General features: G+C 46.6%; 4 protein-coding genes across 4 annotated transcripts; 2 read left to right on the forward strand and 2 right to left on the reverse strand.

Moving 5' to 3' along the window:
- Positions 1–5,995: 5,995 nt before the first annotated feature.
- On the reverse strand, positions 5,996–6,682 carry LAJ45_05438 (uncharacterized protein; the record flags this gene model as incomplete). The annotated part of the gene is made up of 3 exons (XM_046115009.1): positions 5,996–6,050; positions 6,103–6,407; positions 6,488–6,682. The coding sequence occupies 3 exons, from the start codon at positions 6,680–6,682 to the stop codon at positions 5,996–5,998; spliced, it is 555 nt and encodes a 184-aa protein (XP_045972046.1).
- Positions 6,683–9,414: 2,732 nt separating this feature from the next.
- On the reverse strand, positions 9,415–11,256 carry LAJ45_05439 (uncharacterized protein; the record flags this gene model as incomplete). Its single annotated transcript, XM_046115010.1, has 2 exons — positions 9,415–9,951; positions 10,039–11,256. 2 exons carry the CDS (start codon positions 11,254–11,256, stop codon positions 9,415–9,417), a joined length of 1,755 nt encoding a protein of 584 aa, XP_045972047.1.
- Positions 11,257–13,725: 2,469 nt separating this feature from the next.
- LAJ45_05440 (uncharacterized protein) lies at positions 13,726–14,616 on the forward strand (the record flags this gene model as incomplete). The annotated part of the gene is made up of 1 exon (XM_046115011.1): positions 13,726–14,616. One exon carries the CDS (start codon positions 13,726–13,728, stop codon positions 14,614–14,616), a length of 891 nt encoding a protein of 296 aa, XP_045972048.1.
- Positions 14,617–16,788: 2,172 nt separating this feature from the next.
- LAJ45_05441 (uncharacterized protein) lies at positions 16,789–18,116 on the forward strand (the record flags this gene model as incomplete). The annotated part of the gene is made up of 6 exons (XM_046115012.1): positions 16,789–16,822; positions 16,889–16,917; positions 16,996–17,171; positions 17,510–17,663; positions 17,712–17,731; positions 17,807–18,116. The coding sequence occupies 6 exons, from the start codon at positions 16,789–16,791 to the stop codon at positions 18,114–18,116; spliced, it is 723 nt and encodes a 240-aa protein (XP_045972049.1).
- Positions 18,117–19,010: the final 894 nt, after the last annotated feature.

The raw sequence follows: 19,010 nt of genomic DNA on the forward strand, positions 1-19,010 counted from the left end.
TTTTGTAGTGTTTGTATAACCTAAATTTTCTGTTAGCCTAAGAATAAGGAGGAATTGGTCTCTGAATATGCTTACCTCGAGAAGTGATGGTTATGTCGAAGGAGAGGACATCCTTAACTGTGGTTGGCGACTCGATTCTCGCGTTGATTTTATTCGAATGCACGCTAAAACTATTCCGCATTCGGATTCTGAACAGTGTGGTCCACGGCGAGTTTCCTTTCGAGGCCTCGCCTCGAGATCTTTATATCGATATAGTCCATCGTATGGGGTCAACGAGGCGAACATGCTAGAGGCAAGCACAGCTACTCGAGGTTTAAGTAGCGCACTATTATGTAAGTAATTTTGCTCTTCCATATCAGGACCTACAATCTATAACGAATTTAAAGTTTTTGTTTGCCTCGAGCTGCTTCGGGGCATTATGTCATATTATTGGAGTAGGGAAAGATATGGCCCTCACGAGGCAGAGAAACCTCAAGACATCTACAGCTGCATCTGCTCGCCTCGGGAAGCGACGTCGTGAACTCCATTAAACGGCGGCAGGAGTGAATTTGGGTACACTGGTACTTTGAGCCTCAAGGTGTTGCCTTACTTTGTTCGACCAGTGCATAGAATAGGGTGGGGTGTGGGGCTAAGGCTAAATTATCATGAAGAGAAAGCGCAGAATAGATTATATCAGACAAAATAATTATTTCCCCCCACACCGATGTCCACAATGTCCGAAATTACACCCGTGCTATTGGGTGGGATTCAACTAAGGCCAAACCTAGGTAATTGAATCGCAGAGTCCTAAGGAATCTATTCGCAATACGAATCATACATTAAGCGTAGTCTACTGGAGGTTGGACGGGGTATTTCGTTTGTATCCATGTATGCGTCATTGTAGTCATGAGTAATCACTCGTATCAATGATTGAAAGACAGGTTTTCCTTTTTAGGCCAATGTTGCAACAAAAAACTTGATCACAACGCAGAATTAATGTTTCTGGAAGAACGGCTTACGATAAGAGTTACTTATTAGTGGCTGCGCCCGGTTTGTGAGGAGTGATATGAGTAAGGTATTGTACTTGCTTAACTAGTCTTGCCTAGCAGCCACAAAAATATGGAAGCAATTCACAAGGTGGAGATACGAAAAGAATGGACAGGATGTAGACGCGGAAGAAGAAAGGAGAGAACTAGGGTACGGATGGGGAACGTTGAGAGACGCTGGAAACGAGGAATAGGACAAGAGATGATTTACTAGTGTTTTTATTTCCTATGTCAGATACACGCGAGAGGCGGGGGAAGAGATCGGGCTGTTCAGGGGCTATTGCCATAACTGCAAGGTTGCACGCAATCAATGAATTAAACAAACAAAAAAAAAAAACTAGTCTTGCCTCGCGTTTTCTCGTCAGGCTTGTCAATAGGTTTGGTCAGACGAGGACGAGATAAGTGTAGTTTTTACATCTCTTAATCTGCTAGGCTGGATAACGATCGTGTGCACTAGGCCCGGGTAGGTTAGAAAGACACTTTTTTGTTTCACATAAGTACTCACTAATTTTGATACCCCGCTGAACCTATCACATGCAGCGGACGAGCTATACTCATGTCGCCGGAATTAAAACGAGGATTAAGTAAGCGTGACTAAGCGGCTACCCATTGAAACTATTATTCCCATTGTTATTTAATTCTCTCGTTTGATAACCCTCTCCAACACTTAGGTATTATAGACTTGACCCTATTTTCTGTTTCTTGACTAGCCCCAGTAAACGGTCCTTCAGCCTGTGAAGAGTCCTTAAATAGTCCCAGACTGGCTCATTGCGGCGGGTGTAAATTTTGTAGCTATTTCGCATGAAGCTGATCATGAAGCTTATGTGCTCATAGCCTATTCGAGTTCTGCTAGTTGAGCACAGATAGAAATGCAATTCAGAAGAATCGTGGTCGTACTCTATATATAACGCGAGCACCCTATATCTATATATGTATACAAGATGTAATGTCCGCCCGCACATCCCCGATCCAACCTACCTGCCAGCCCTGATCCGTTTATATAAACTTACCGCCCTATTCATCCACTGACCGACGTTATATACGTCAGGCTATTTCAGGGGATGCTTCCGAAGTAGATGTAATACGGATACTACATCAGTGGAAACCCTAAAGTTACACATCAGTGCCGGCAGATACATGCCGGCTGCGGATGGTACAGTAACGCTCTTGCGGCAGCCAAGGGAAACCTTAAGATTGTACAATTTCTACTGTCGCAGGGTGTGGATTCTCAGGCGTGTGGAGGTATATTTGGTGACCTCCTGTAAGCTGCCGTGTACAGTGAAAACGTAAAGGTCGTGAAGCTTGTGGTATCTAGTGGCGCTGATGTTAATTCCCGAGGGGAAAGGTACGGAAACACTCTCCAGGCTGCAGCTGTCAGTCAGAATCAAGATGTGATACAGTTCCTGCTTTCGAAAGGTGCTGACGCTAACGGGGGAGACGGCTTGTACGGGAGCGCTCTCCAGGCTGCCGTTTTTGCTGAATGGTACGACGGCAGTTATATGGTGGGCCCTCCTGTGGATACTGCTCGATTGCTTGTGGACCATGGGGCGAATGTGAACTCGCGAGGAGAGAAATACGGCAGTCCTCTCTATGTCTCGATGGCGGGCGGCGATAGTTCGAACACAATCGAGATAATAGATACTTTGCCAGAGCACGGCGCAGATGTAAACGCCTGTGGCGCGATGTGCGTTAGCGCTTTCAGTGTCTTGCTAGCCGTAGGAAATGAGAAGGGAGTGGATTGCCTCATCACGGCGGGAGATGATATCTCCTTACTATGTGAGCAGTACTATTCTATTCTGCAGGCCCTTGCCGCTAGCGGAGCTACCTCGTACACCATCAATTGAATATCTACTCGACAAAGGTATCAATATTAATGCCAAAGGTGGGATATATGGCAGTGCTCTACAAGCCGCTATTCTTTATGAATGTCGACGTCAGGTCGATATTCTTCTAGAAAGCGGTGCCAGCGTCCATATCCCCCTAGAGGACAAAGTACTGGATAGCTCATCCCCGGAGGCAGGATACTGTTTTGGGGCAAATACCATCTCCGGGGTGGGATAAGATATCCTGCTCTAGGTGTATAAGCAATCCCTTTAGGAGGGATATGGTATCTTAACTATTGGGTACGACCCTTCGATTTGCTGGATAAGTTATCCTTTTTCACCGGGATATGATAAGATATCCCCAGTTAAGGAGAGATATTTCATGGAGGTGGGCATGTTCTGACTGGTAGGGGATATCCTACCCTTCGTAGGGGATACCATCAAGAACTTAAATTTAAAAAATGTAGATTAGGGGAATCGAACTTGCAGATTGGCGATTGTATCTAGTGGATGCTACCAACTATGCCAGTGGTTCAGATACAGACCTAGTACAAATTACCACTATCAAGCTTAGGTTTAAAAATTCGACAGCCAAAAAAAAAACCGAATTTGTCTAAGTCCAAAATTGCTAGGGATGCGAAATACTACCAGCAGGAGAACACTTTATTCTATGTAAAAGTCCGTATCCTTATGATGGGATATTAGATTATATCCGTAGGAAAGGATATATATCCACGGGAAAAGATAACCTATCCTGAAACCTGTATCTTTAGGTAAAGATAACCTGAAACCTGTATCTTTACCTAAAGATAAACTGAGTCATATATCTTTTGGCGGGGATAATTAGAGCAAAATCTCCTTCTTTAGCTATCATTGACACCCAAAACGCCCAAATGTCTCAAAGTTATCCTCCCACAGGATAACCTATCCCGATTTTCGGGATATCACATCCCAATCCCTAAGAAAGTTTGTACCATAGGGATCCAAGGAGGAAGGTACGGTAATGCCCTCTAAGCTGCTGCTGTCAGAGAGTGGAAATCGATGATAGAACGTCTTATCAAAATGGGGGCCGGCGTTAATGCTCAGGGTAGTAGATACCGCAACGCTCTGTACGCCGCGGTTATCAAAAGACAGAAAGGTGCAATCAAGATACTTCTAAAAAGCGGAGCAAAGCCTGATACCTTGGATGCAGATTGCTTTGTATCTCCTCTACGGCATGGAGATAGAGAGGTCATCCAGATATTGAAGGGCCATGGTGCAGGGTTTATACCAGGTGAAGATTGGAACCATCCCATAGCTTGTTGAGGGCTGGAATTATATGTCTGATAGCTGCGGATTCGAGCTGGTTTTGTTGCAGCTTTAGCAAGGGTTTGAGAGATAGTTTCGGGGTATGTGTGCAGGTGGGATATTGTTTTATCAGGATTTCTTTGTAACAACTTATCGGTTTGAAGTGTCTACATCTTATGGGAGACTAAGCCTTATTTGAGGGCCTTAGGATTAGTTTAAAATGGGGTTCACTGATCAGAGCCGTGGGGCTAAGCTATAATCTTAGTAATCTATATAGTCTTGATCAATTAAAATATCTCCGCACCACGACGTTTACTCTCCGCTTAATGAATTAGACAAAAAAAAATAACGTTTACTCTCCGCAAGGCAGGTTCCATGCCACTGACTGCTGTTCACCGCCGGAGACGGCCAGAGGAAGCCGCTACCAAAGAAAGCCCAAGTGGGCGTTCAAAAGCTCTGGGCTACATCTATATACTGCTGACTAGGGGTCAGGTCACAGCCCGTCATCACCGAGGAGTACCTTCATCAGATATCACTCGTTACGTAATCTCTGGGGGCTGTGAACCATTGCGGGTCTCTCCATTTATACTGGGCCACGCCTGGGACTAACCCAAGACTTTCATCTGCATATATATCAAACTCCACTGGCGAGTTGCATTCTATAGGTCGAGAGCACCCCGCTTCCCCGCGCCCCGGGCGATAGCGGTTACGAGGTTGATATCGGAAACCCATTGATGTCTCATGTTCGGGTTCCGCCACTCTTCCACGCCCAAACCTCGTCTATGGCTTCTAAAGCTTCGCCCCGCTGCTACTAAATATGACACATCGTCTTTTGGCGCCTATATGTAAGCATCTAAAATGTGACATATCGTCGTCAATATGTGTATTCTGCCAAAGTCCTGGCACTAGTCCTAACCTCGATAGCAAGTGAGGATCCACACCTGTTTACCTACATGTACCTGCCTACCTTCCTGCCTGCTGCCTACCTCCTACCTGCATCAACGCCTGGATACGCATTTACCTACCTCTGTATTTTGACGCCTGTACTGACACCGCTACAGACTCCTAAACAGCACCAAATCGACGCCCAAATCGATGACAGAGGGTGCACCAAATTGACGTCAAACCAGCTCCTAATTGGCATGTAGGCAGTAGGCAGTCAGGCGGGGTGGTAGGTGGGGCGCTAGCAAATATGTACATAGAATTAGGTAGACAGATAGGCGAATATACGAAAACCACAATACATATCCTAGTCAATGTACCTTTTACCGTGTAATCTCATTCTGCCAGTAAAAAAATGGTAGCGAAACCCGTTAAAGATCCTAGCGCGGAGACGACGTTAGGCGACATAAGACACAAAAAGACGAGATTTACGTCTTTAGCCGTCACGATGTCGTCGGTTGGCAAAGGGACGGAGGGGTCTCAATATCGCGTGGGGCCAGGTGTCTATATGCAGGTAAGGGCTACGGTTTGAAGAAATATGAAACCTCTACATCATTGTCGCTAAGCCTATGCTAGTCAAGGGATCAACCTCATCATAAATACCACTTGATAAAATTCTCGGTGAGTTTAACTATAACTAGATAGCTATGATCTTGGATGCATATCAATTACTGCTATAAGAAATTGGTTGTATGTAGGTTCGTATTCACTAGTCACTTGGAACTGAACCTCACTTTAGGGTTTATAAATTTATTGCCATACAGCTGAAATAGATACTAAAATAAAGCTACCAAAGGAATGTATTAATTAAGGAAGGTTTCCCAACAGACACCATGCTACCCCAAGACCCCGACCACCTAAATCTAGCGAACAAAAGAAAATCGAAGTTAATGCGAAATAAACTGAATGTTTAGATTCTTACTCGACATTAATAACCAATCCACCCGCCCAGATATACCACCAAACGTAATCACTAATAAAAAGTCAGTCAAGTCGTGATGAAATCAAGAAATGCGTAGGCTTACTTGTCGTTCTGTGGGACAACTTCATAGTTCAAAGTAGTCGCGGAGGTGGGGCAAGCGAAAGTAGGAATAGCTCCATCAAAAACTCCAGTGCCGGCGTTGAAGATGCCAAGCCAAGCGTCACGGTGAGGACGGTAGTTGAAGGTATCATTTGGAGTGATATCCCGCCCACCGACCGTGAAGAGTTGAACTTTCTTGCTGCCATCTAACCCTTGGACGGCTGAGAAAGAGAAGCTGCATTTCTTGCCGGCGTATCCATCGGGGAAGTAATAAGATATAAGAGTATTGATATCGTGCGCTCCGTTATACTATTGGGAGTTAGTTGCAATTTAATCTAACTTGATACAGTTAAAGAATCCAGGATAAGGATCCAAAAGGCTCAACGAACCCTAGAGACAAAGGCGTAGGACTGAGCTCCACCAGCGTAGTCGGGAGAATCTTGGTAGATTGGGACCGACAAAGACGGAGAGATAGTAGCAATTGAACGAGTTTCAATCGCAGCGGCCTCAGCAGAAGGGATTGCAACAGAGGAGACCAAGCTGGAGAAGAGGCAGAGAACGGAAGTGAAAATAGCAGTCTTCATCTTGATTAGAGTGGTGAAGTAGGAAGTAATGTAGAAGAAGTTGAAGGGGGAAATTAAGATACTAAAAGAAGTCTGAAATTGTAGTAGTCTTCCTGTGTTCCTGAGTGGATGAAGAAGAAAGTACATTTAGTTGGGGATAGTTGAGGAGTATTTATCATATTCTTGAAGCCTCTCTGATGGTAAGTCTTTGCTGAGCATGAGATCTTTGCGGGATAATGATCATTGGTCTCGGGTGCTCAACGTGCTCAATCATCCAATCCAAGCTACCTAGTTGCCTTAGCGACCCTGCAGCCCCAGGAACAAGCCCCATGTTCATCGCGATCCTTCACGATTGGATGGACAAGAACTAAGTGAACCAACATTAGGTTTGTGGTACTTTGTGTAAGCCCAAGCCCCTACTCTACTAGAATCTCGTTATAAATAACGCTCTCATGCTTATTCCATTTTCAGCTGGTTTACTTTAGGGCTTAGTCTAAAAGTGTAAAAAGGTTACACAGGGCGAAACCGCGAGAAGTATGTAAGGTCAGAATGTCTTGTATTACCCTGATGAGGTTGCTACACCAGGGCTAGGGGAACGATTTTTACAGGGTAGGATGCGCCTAGCCCTCACATTATTGGCTGGATGAAGGTAATAGAGTAAGCACCAAAACACGGGACATAACTGAATAGTGCATGCCTGTGCCACTGTTTCTAGCAGACCCCACAAAATGCCCCTCGACATCTTCAGCCCCACTAATTAAAGTTTCCATATCCATCTAGATCGGCTAGTCGCTCTTACACCATATTCTCTACCTGATAATCACAGTCATTCTTACCATATGAGGAATTCTACACAGCATTCCGGGCGCTCATACTGATCATAGCGTGATGTGCTAGATTATTTTTGGAGCTTAAAATTTGCTTTGAGAGCCCCCATTGAATTTCTCACAAAAGTGAGTGAAATTGTTCACTCATCTCAGGTCGTATCGATCGACATCCGCATAGGGATCGGTCTTCGGGGTCGTTCTCGCTGCTGGCGTGGAAGCGGGTTGCAGTGGTATTTGGGGTTTAAAGTGAGGACATCCATGATCGAATTATGTCATGGATGAGAGAGGCCACATATTCATGCGGCTTAGCATTCTTTTCTCTCTACAAATCTACGTAGCTACACTCAACGATAAAGTTCTCAAAGAAACAGCATATGCTGCCTAGCGTTGGGGCTGAGTATAGCTAAGGAATGTCCTGGTACGTCTACTCTTTCTATGTGCTCTAAAACGATCAAGAGCTCTGCTTTCTAGGGCTTAGACTGCAGCACGCTTAGCAGGTGTCAGAACCAGACACGTGAATTCGATGTGGAAATAATACAACTCTGGTCTGAATTTGAGTTTTAAACACTTTACATGCCGTGTACGCAACCCGGGAATTAAGACCCTAAATAAACCATCGTTAAAATTCTGCTTTGCCTTAGACACTATCGAACTGTAGTTGCATGTATGTGACCTTGTGACTTAGCGAAATCAGGGTTTCTCCTTGTGTCGTTCTCGTATTCATTTGATCTACTTCAACGATCTTTTTTTTTTTAAAAAACTTCTGTTTTATTTTTACTTTTGTTCCAATGATCGATGCGAATATTGAGTGGGGATCTAGACCTGTAGTAGTATTCACTAGTTAGTAGTGATCCATGTAATCAGTCCGTTTTCAGTGCGCCCTCATCTACTTGTTTTTTTTTTTTTTTTTTTTTTTTTTGAGTCAGATTGACACAAGGCTCCATCGTACGTCGGTTGTAAAGATCCTCTCAGTGCAGGAGCATATGGATAGGAATGTTAACGAGCTGAACAAACTCGAATATTCATCTCAAGCCTAACTCCTCGTAAGCGGAATAAGTTCAAGCCTAATTATCCAAAGCTCAAGTCCTAATAATTCAATATATGTGCTGAATCTAGCAATGACGAGAATCTAATTGGAAGCAAGTAAATCTTAAACGAAAAGTTTTGCCCAGAAAAATTCTCGAGGACAGGTTATCCCAATGATCATTGACTGTGGCCTCCTTCCTTTCGCCCCTCTCGCTCACCCGCTCTCTAAGCTTCGTCCTAGTCACGAGCTTATTCTCCATCATGAAACCGAACAGACACGCTGACATCATCAGGAATGAGATATTCAACACATAGTTCGATGCACACTTTACACAATGCTTTCCTAAATACAATTAGTTATACTCCTCACATTCATATGCGTTGTCAGCTCCATGGGAGGCGTATATACCACCAGATATGTAAAGAATCCTCGACCTAATTAAACGCAATTGCGATAAAAATTCTCTTTATTGTAGTGGGCCATCATCGCTGAGTTTAAACGTCCTGACCTGAGATATTGACTGGTTTTTCCACAAATATAGGGGCAGGGAGTCTACAACGTTTAATATCTAGTAACTACGGTTTCTAGCTTTATATTTGAGGTTGTGGAGAGAACCACTCTGTCGAAGCCTAAGAAGGTGTGCTTCGGGAGATTTGACAAAGGACTCACGCTTGGGGTATGGCACCTGTTGGAGACCAAGTCAGTTCTTCGTTACCGGGTTCTGATATAATTACATGTGCAGCATATGGTCATCACTCATCCAGTCGTGACTTTCACACAAGCAAGGACTTGTTATTATAGCGGCGAGATTTATTGAAACTACAGAGATTGTAAGAACTATGTATACTAAAAGAACCCCCAAAGATCCTGCTTTGTGGGGGCTTCGAGCCGCATATCCGCTAAACCGTCATCTGCTGCCCCTCAAAAGATGAGGTCCACCACGAAGCGGATACGAAAGACTTCTGACTTTCCCTAACCCTGAATCGATCCCAGGATACCACCACAAACTCTCCGCCGCTCCACGCATATCTCTGCCCTGGAGGCGCGTGTAAGAAGTCCCCGGGGCCCCGAGGTCTCCTGTCCTCGGGGGTACCAGGACGCATCTCATATCGGTTCCGAAGGTTATGGTGGAGCGGAGATTCTGGATTGGTGTTGGTGATGTCAAGATAAACGGATTGTATCCTAGGGGGTCCTGCAGCAAGGAGGTGTGAGATAACCACTTCGAGCGGCGTAACAGCGGTAGGCCGGACAGGGTCCCAGCCACTGTTCCCTGGGTAAAGCCAGTGCTTATCAACGGGCCACGGCGGCATAGTGCTTGGTGGGAGATGATATGGGGGGCTACTGGAGTGGTGATCGGCGGCGGGGCTATCATGAACAATGTTCAGGGCCAGGTGGGATAGGCGGGGAAGTTTAGCCAAGAATGGCGAGATTATGATCTGTTTAGGCGGGCGTTAATTTTATTTTTTTACTTTTTTTTTCCTCCTCCCTTTGAAACTCCATAATCGGAAGGATTATGTACTTACAAATTCTCCAAGTTCCACCGTAATAGACAGCTCCTCGAGGCATGGGCAAGATTCAACCAACCGCTTCACCTCTTTTTCCCGCAGCGCGACAACTTTCGTCGGTTGCGTATCCCAAATATTATGTCCGAGGATAAGCGTATTCAGCGCAGCCCCATGCCGACCAAGCGCCTCTATTATGGCAATGTTCGACGGCGGCGGTGGCTGATGGTCAGCGGAGGGGCCCTCCCATGGCCAGTGGTAGTCAACAAACTTCACCCGCAGGTCTCGAAGGCGGAGCGTCTCGCACCCATTCAAAATCTCAAACAATCCTCGTGTTGTCGCATTACCGGAAAGACTATGCGCACTGGATAGATCTTTGCCCCTCAGGACATCCAGCCCTACCCCGCGCATAATCTGGAACTCTTCAACTGACTCAAAAGCTATAACCCTCTCAATGGCCGCCACTGCTTCCTTATTGAACCCTGTCAGGCGTAGGACCCTCACTTTTGGCATCGTCTCCACCCCTTTGAGAATCCGACGAGCCATATCGGCGATGCCATCGAATACATATCCAACAGCCAGATGTAATGTCTGCACGGTATCTGCAGACTCCTGTAGCAGTCCAGTCCTGGTGTTGGTGTCTTCCTGATCGTAGGGGAACATTTCATCATGCCAAGACACAATTTCCTTCAGACCCTTCAGCCCGCTGTGCCATAAAGGACCCCCCACCCTGCAGCAAATCTTTTCAAGCTCCTTCTGCTGTGCCACTACACGCGCCACACTCTCATCGTTCTGCCTCCCCTCCCAGTGAATTGAGCGCAGCTTCATCGTGGGTAGAACCAGACTAAGCACCCGACACAGCTCTGAATCATGCCCCCCATGCTCAGGCGGCCCGCCCGGCAGGATCGTGAGCTCGTGCACCCATGCAGGATCGGCCATGCGCGGCCATGAAGGAAGGGCGAGGGCTGAGCGCTGCCTCGCTGTGAGAAAGGGTAAAAGTGGCGACTGTCCGAGAGCGGTTTCATAGGGCTCGACCCAGAGGTGCGCGTAAAGGTACGGTGCGGCGATCCTGTACATATAGCGGGAGACGAGAAGGACACTCTTGGGAGGGAGGGGGGGCTTAAGGTCGTACCCGTACTGTCGAGACGGAAGAAGAAGGCATGATATGAGGATTTCGGGGGGAAGGGAGAGCAGCGTTTTGTGTTCTGGCGTTGGAGCGCGGGAGGAGGATGAAGCCATTATTGTTATGATACCGATTATGGTGGTGACCAAGGGACTGTGCGCTCGCGTCGGTGCGAGGTTTATGTTTGTATTAAGTGTTTTTCATATACATATAGGAGAGGGTATGGGTATGAAGGCGCGTATAAATATATAAGAAATATACTCTTTTCTCCTTATACATACTTCCTTTCCACCGATAGCCAAGCTCGGAGAAAAGAGGAAATGCAGCAATGTTCATAAGGCGTAGAACCACGATTAGACATCATGCATCTACTCTATATATTAGCGAGGTGAGAAATGCAGATTGGGACTCAGCACTCCGATGACCGTGGCCGATATTCCAATCGTCAATATTCATAGGCTTGATGGATTGGCATCGACGATATTAATTTCCTGTAAACATAGCACTCGATACCTAGGTAGGTGATTGGAATGCACGGTAGGCACTTGAGCGGCTGCATACAACCAAACCTAGGCAGAGCTAAGATTACATTGCCAGGCCCTGCTTCACGTAACCAAAGCCGTTTGACCGGGTTTTTACAAAGGGGGATGATGAGATACTCAGAGAGCTGGCTGCACATGCATAGCGATTAGATTTTGATCATTCTGAACAGTCAGATCGATCGGTCCGATGTAAGCTGTCTTACAGATTAGATGGATGATCTTACTTAGTTGTGGGGAATGTTGGTACCCCCGGTATACGACATACAACACGTGAATACCAGACCGACCTTTTCTCTGTTTAAATAGAAGAGCTGAAGCATGATATAATTAAATGGTGAGAACCTTTAGTATCTCGAAATAGTACATACATTGCCCCTGTCTCGTGCCCAGACTTTTTCTAATTGGGCAATAATCGGGTGAGTACATATTTCCATCATAAAGGAAGTGCGAGCACTCGTGAGCATGAGGTATACACATACGAACCTATACCAAGCGCACGTACCTATAAAAGTCTAGGCGCGAGACAGACATTGCCCCACAATTGGAAAACAGCCAAATCTTGTATGGGATAGCAAATATCCCTAAGAAATCCGGGAAGATGACCTGCCTTAGTCAGAACGAGTAACGACGGGGATGTCCCTGCGTACATGTAGGTATGCAAGGGCAGTAATTAAGCTTTGCGGCTGATCCTGACCGGGGGTCCCTAAGATAGCACAGCACATGTGTTTACATGTACCCGCATTTGCTCAAGCCCGCGCTCGCTTGGACGTATCCGTATCTACACTAGTAACCCCCCCCCCCCCACAAACAACAAACCCTAACCCTGGTAAATTAATTGACATCGCCGACTATACTATAGACTATGCAGCCAAAGTTTATAGCTCTCTCGTACGATCGTAGGCATCTTTGTCATCTTACTGGTATGTGTCTGAGTACATGTATTGTTCTGGGACACTCTGGGCTGTACCCACTATACTAACCGATTCTAAGCCTTGCTTCCTGCGCATTTCCTGGTAGAGCGATCGTTCATCGCCTGTTAATTAACCCCCCCCCCCCCTCTTCCAGCTCTCCCGGTTGACAGAGAAAATAATATCCACCATTGGGGCCCAATATTACGCCCGATTTTAACTAATCTCAAAGTTCCCACCGACTTAAACCAGGCAGTAAGCCTTTTGAGCTATCTGCAATATCTTAAGAGTGATCGGCTGTCAAAGTATATATTGTATGATAAAATTTCTGACATACATGCAACATCACGGTGGGATTATTGGCTACGGGCTATGACCGCCTATCTGGTCCTGGCCTTGGTGATGTTGTGGGAAGAATAGGTCAATGGGATTACTGTACCATAGGTGACGAAGATAACACTATAGTGGTGGTGTGACTGCCGTCTACAGGTATGAGGGTAGACACAAAATCAATGCCATTTTTGGATATATATCCCGAATCATGGAATATCACTCGGCAACTCCTGAACCTTTGGAGAAGGCCCGCCCTTTGCGCCGTAGTGATGTGAAATGGGGCTAACGCCGAGCGTAGGGGACAGGTGAAAATATGTGAAAAATCCCGATTACCTGAATGATATCTGCAAAAAGCCCGCGTGTACCGGAGGTAGAGCAGCTGAGAGCATTCAAACATCAGCCATGTTCCTTTTGCGGAGGGGACATTATACCGGAATTGCCAGCTGAGAAACCTAGTAGAAACAGCTTGTCCTGTTGGATAGTAAGCTCAGGAAGATGAGGATATAAAACTATCGACCTCTTGCCCAAATAATGCACAAACCAGGCCCAAGAATCCGGAATTCCCTTACACTCATTTCATCATCAATAACACTGGCTGTTCATTGACTTTCGCTCCTTTCTTCAATTAAACCAACATACAACAACACTCCTTTCTTCAATTAAACCAACATACAACAACACTCCTTTCTCCAATTAAACAAAACAACAATACTCCTTTCTTCACCTTAACCTATTTTTCCACAAAGGCCGGTTTCCTTTGCCCGATTTCGTCATAATACGTCCATTGAGCAAACATTATACAATGCGTCCCTTCAACTTAATTCTGCTCCTCTTCGCGTTGGCGGTCCTCGTTGGCGCCACCCGCGATTACACGCCGATCCCAATCTCGAAGGAAATCAGTGTATACGCCCTCACCAAGGCTGCTAAGCTTGTGACACCTAAAGACAAGGCCATATTCTGGTCTCAGAGTCCCCCGGCCGGATTCGATGATATGAATCAATACCTGAAAAAGCAGTACATACCAACCAGCGGCGGCAAGAAATTGATTATGGACCTGATAATGGATATCGGCGGGCCGCCCAAAGAGTGGGAGCAGGATTATGCATACTGGGCAGCTATGAGCAGGTGGTTCGCAGCCGGCGCGTCGGGGGAGGTCGTATATCTTATAGGAAGGCCGCGTGAAGGCTTCAGGTACAAGCAGTCGGTCTTCTTCCAGACGGAGCTGCCAGAACTCACAAAAAGCGGCAGTAAGGTCACGAGGATTGTGGCGATAGATGCAATAAACCTAGCGAACCAGAGGGTCATCTGGGAGCCTGGTTATGGTCACTGGGGGATGGACGGGGTAAATGAGGCAGAAACGCCTGCTGATATCTTTGAAGTTCCAGGGCCGGCATGTGGTATTAGTAAGATGAAGAGGGCGGGTGTGAAGTCGACGTCGTCATGTCCACTTCCTGGAGCTAAAGGCAAGGCGAAGGATGGGAAGGGAGGGACAACCAAGGGTCAAGCCGCGGCAGGACCGGGAAAGATCGGGCAGAAGGGGGCGGCCGGTAAGGGCACCGATGCTACGGCAGCTAGTAAGAAGGCTAGTGCGAAGAAGACAGAGCCAAAGCCAGCGGCGAAGTCGACTACAGCGGCCAGTAAGAAGCGTAAAGGAAAAAGGGCAGGTCCTAGTAGGATCTCTTGGGATTCTTAGGGAGGAGGGACTGGGGGTTAGGGCTGTGGGGGGGGGGGGGTGATTTAACATGGTGGAAGGTTGTTTATAAAATGTACCTCAATTCTAAATGTCAAAAGTACAGAGAGATTTCTGACCGTGTTTGATCTGGACAAGTGATAAATTAAGCAGCGTATTGAAAGGGCTGAATGGAACAATACGAGCTTGCTAGGCGTTATAATAGTAAACTCTGGCACCACATTGACTTTATTGTGCCGCTCACAAGGCCCAGAAACCAAGACCATAGTACTATAGTGGACTGTAGACTCCTCCTATGATCAAAGGTGGCATTTGTTAATGAGTAATATATTTAGTAAGGCCGCTCAATCGTCCAAGAAACGTGGTGAGCAATTGGATTGGGGTTTTGTCACGATCCAGCTCCATTTTCCGAAAACCTGATTGGTGCCGATCACGGCACCAGCCAACCAGATAATCAGAATATGGAGCTGACTCCACTTGCGCAAAGTCTCAATTGTCTTGGAATTTTGATCAGAGGTGGCTGAGTTATCTCTTCGTATGTTAAAGCTGCCAAACTCTGTCAAGTATATAACTCTGATGTGCCTTATATATATAACTGATGCACTGATTATCTTTTGCCAACCTTTATACTAGATCTGCTGTCTCATAGTTTTGCAGCATTTAGTAACAGACGAGGAGGACCAGGGGGCAACAACTACGCCGTGCAGCCGGGCGATTGTAGTCTTAGACATCGGAGTCAATTGAACTTGCCAAGAATTGGGTTGAGCTTTGATAAATGGATTTGCCAATTGCAAGGACTGTAAATTGCTGCATGTGGTTAGCAACCTTACCATGTAAGGTAAATAACCGCCTAAAAGGTGTCAATTTGTTAATATCAACAGCATAAGCACCAAGGACCGTAAATTCCTAAAACCAAGTCGAATGTGTGGAGCAGAAGTTAAGTATACAGTTGGGCCACAACGAAAAATTGATGATTTGAGTGGGTAGAAAGTATGGTGTGGAAGCCTTTGCTTGCCCTAGTCTATTCAAGGGGCTCTGCTTGTGCTCCCCGTTACAAGTCTTGGCTAAAAAGATCCTAGGACCCTTCCTTAGCTCGGCCCTAGAGTACCTAAAATACAAATACCTACATGTACCTACATATATTTGGCTGCCACGACACGCAGATTGAGGACTGTATGAGGGGCTCTCAAGGGATAGCCAGTTAATGATCGATATCGCCAAATGAAGTTATGCGGATCTGCGTCTAAGGAATGCGGGGTACCGCCAAAACCCGGGAACTACCGCTAGAATTATTGGTTGGATGGCATCGATCTACATCAGAAGTTTCCCATGCAGGTAATTCTGATCTAGCCAATTCCTCGATAATCCCTCATGCTAATAGATATGAAAAATGAACATCATCATCATCACAATATAAATCATGCCGAAAAAGAAGTTGCCCGAGGCACGATAAGACGATCCACGTAGGTACTCTCTTCATGTGTGTCTCAAGTCTTGATCGGAAAAACAAGTCGCGGACGGCCTTCATACCACACTGGCCAGCTAATCTTTTGCTACCATTATATATATACCATCCCAATGACCCTCCTCTATTAATTATCTTCTCCCTATTACCCATTCCTATCACCAACGCTTACAATGCGATGCTTCTCATCCTTCACTCTCGTCGCCCTCCGCTTCATCACTGATACCAGTAATGCCGCTTCCAAGCTCCCAGAATGCAAGGACTGCATGCGCACAACGGAAATCAAGATAGACTTGGCCCCGCGTCTCTCCTCAAATGCTATTATCGCCCTCAAGGGTGACGAGAGCACTCACTTTGACGAACTCACATCACGCTATGCGACTAATGTGCACCCTGGCCTGACTGCGTTTATTGGTGTTGGGACGGGGGAGGATGTCGGTGAGATTGCATGAATATTGGATATTTAGTATATATATATGCCCACGATTAGTCTGAAGGTAGAAGCTAGCTAATAGTACGGACTGAGCAGATTAAATACGCACTCGCAACTGGTCACCCAGTCCTCGCTGGTAATCGCCGCCATGGCCGGTCCCAGACCCTCAACCGCATCAAGGGCGCAATCATGATCGACATTTCCCCACTCACTGGAATCGCCATCGACTCTACCGCCAACACCATCACCATCGGCGGTGGTTAACGTCGGCTCCATCATGTCCGCCTTGCAGGCTGCCGGCAAAGAAACCTGTTCGTGCCCCTCCTAGCTCGCTCCCTGTATTGACACCCCGCTGACAAGGAGTACCATATATATAGCAGCAGGAATCTGCAACTGTGTTGGCTTCGTCGGCGCTACCCTCGGCGGCGGGCTTGGACTCAGCTAGGGCCGTTACGGGCTCATGCTAGATAACCTCTCAGTATAGCTCACGACTACTACCGGCGAGACCATCAGCGTTTCTGAAAAATTGTACCCAGAGGTGTTCTGGAGGTTGCGCGGTGCCGGTCACAACTTCGGAATTGTTACGGAGGCGACGTACCGCATCTATGACGCTGCTAACGAGGGCATGCAGTATAAGGCGGATGTTTACTTCGACACACCGTTAGTCCTGCTCAAACCCATATACACAAAGCATAGGCAACTCGGGATAGGGATATAGGATAATACACACCTTCTTGATCTCTAGATCTAAAATGAACGTCAGCATTGCATTGATCTCCGCGGGTACATCATAGTCGTTCAATGCATGAAACACCTCCTGCAAGTATTCTGGGTATGTGTGTGTGTGTGAAGCCTGTAATTTGGCTCAACTTCATCTCCTCTATTCCCGAGGCCGCCGCCAGCGCCGAGCTCGAATACGTCTTCGGGCACATCCCCTACCTCCGCCGCACCTCCCAAATGCTCCCCTAGGCAAAGGTCAACGATGAAATCCTCACCAGTGGCGCGTGTGCCAGCCGCGCGCGCAAAGTTGCCAGCGGCGTGTCGGCAAAGACCTGGGACATCCCCAGCATCCAGCATGCGTTCGAGAAGTTTAAGGAGTTCATGAGGCTCCCAGAGACCGGAACGACGATTATCCTGTTTGAGTCGTACTCGGTGAAGGGCGTGCGAGAGGTTCCGGCCGAGAATACGGCATATCCATAGAGGGAGGAGATTAGCGTTGTGTATGTTCCCCCCCCCCCCCTTTCTTTCCCCGAGGTGTTGAGTAGTGCGAAGCAGAGCTGATGTGAGGGAAATAGCGTTTTGAATGTGGTGTACGAGGACAAGAAATTGGACGCGCAGGCGGCGGACTGGTTGTTCGAGGTGATGGCGATCCTTCACGCCGACAGCGGGTTCGACAGGCCGGCGGTGTATATGAACTATGCACAGGGGACGGAGGGCTTTGGCGCGATGTATGGACGTGAGGAGTGGCGACAGGAGAGGCTAAAGGATCTGAAGAGGAAGTGGGATCCGGAGTGCATGTTCAGTGGGTATAACCCGATTCCAATCAAGTGTCAGGAGCAGATAGTGGGGCGAACGACCGGCTCTGGGAGAACTTTAATGATGTAACATCTTGAGTTTCTTTTGTGGGATAGTTGGAATTAATAAGGAACGACATGAATGAGTATGTTTTTGATAAGTATATATATAGACGTTATTGAGTGATAAGGTGCTGCCATATTTACTGCATATGTATACAAAATACCCATGACATCTGTAGGCTTTGGTCATCAATTGATGTCCGTACTAGTAGTCTTTAGTTTCTTGTAGGACTCCGTTGAGAAGCAGGATGGTGGTAAGTTTTGCGTTGCCAATTATCATGGGAGCGAGGTATGTCAATGATGTAAGGCCCGTTTTCTCGGGACGTCGTGGGAGGGGGAAGTACACCGAAAGGTGAAAGGGATATGGAGGGCCCTCTTTTAACAAGGGCTGAGGGCTTATCCTGCCCACCTGTGTGCACCTGTATCTCTTTTTTCTTCTCTTCCTCCTCTCTCCTCCCTCCCCTTCCCTTTTTTCCCGACTTCCTTCTTACTTTTCCACCTTTTTCTCTACACTCTAAGCCCTTTCGAAGCTTTGGCACTATCAAAGATCTTGAGAAGGCCGAGCTTGGTGCTTCTATCTTCGTAATCACTAATGCCCTCTGCGATTATCTTTCGTTGATCATTTATTCCTCGTGAGATATTAAATATACATCTGTTAATGATCCAGGAAGTTGAAGTTGATTTAGCTTCGCCCAAGCTCAAATAGTGGTTCGTAGATGAGATGCACACGATGAAACATGATGGTATGAATACATCGTGATGTAGTTGTGGATAGTACTGCGAGCATAGAATTATCGACCCGGGTTTACCCTTCATCCTTGCGCTATATACTGAGCCGCGTCAATTGAAGCACCACGAAAAAATAAACTCAAACGATTACTACCTTTCACTTTAGATCCTGGCTTAAAGGATCAATCACGCC

Source organism: Morchella importuna, assembly GCF_003444635.1.
Source record: "Morchella importuna strain M04M26 chromosome Unknown Morimp01GS014, whole genome shotgun sequence".
NCBI classification, from domain to species: Eukaryota; Fungi; Ascomycota; class Pezizomycetes; order Pezizales; family Morchellaceae; genus Morchella; species Morchella importuna.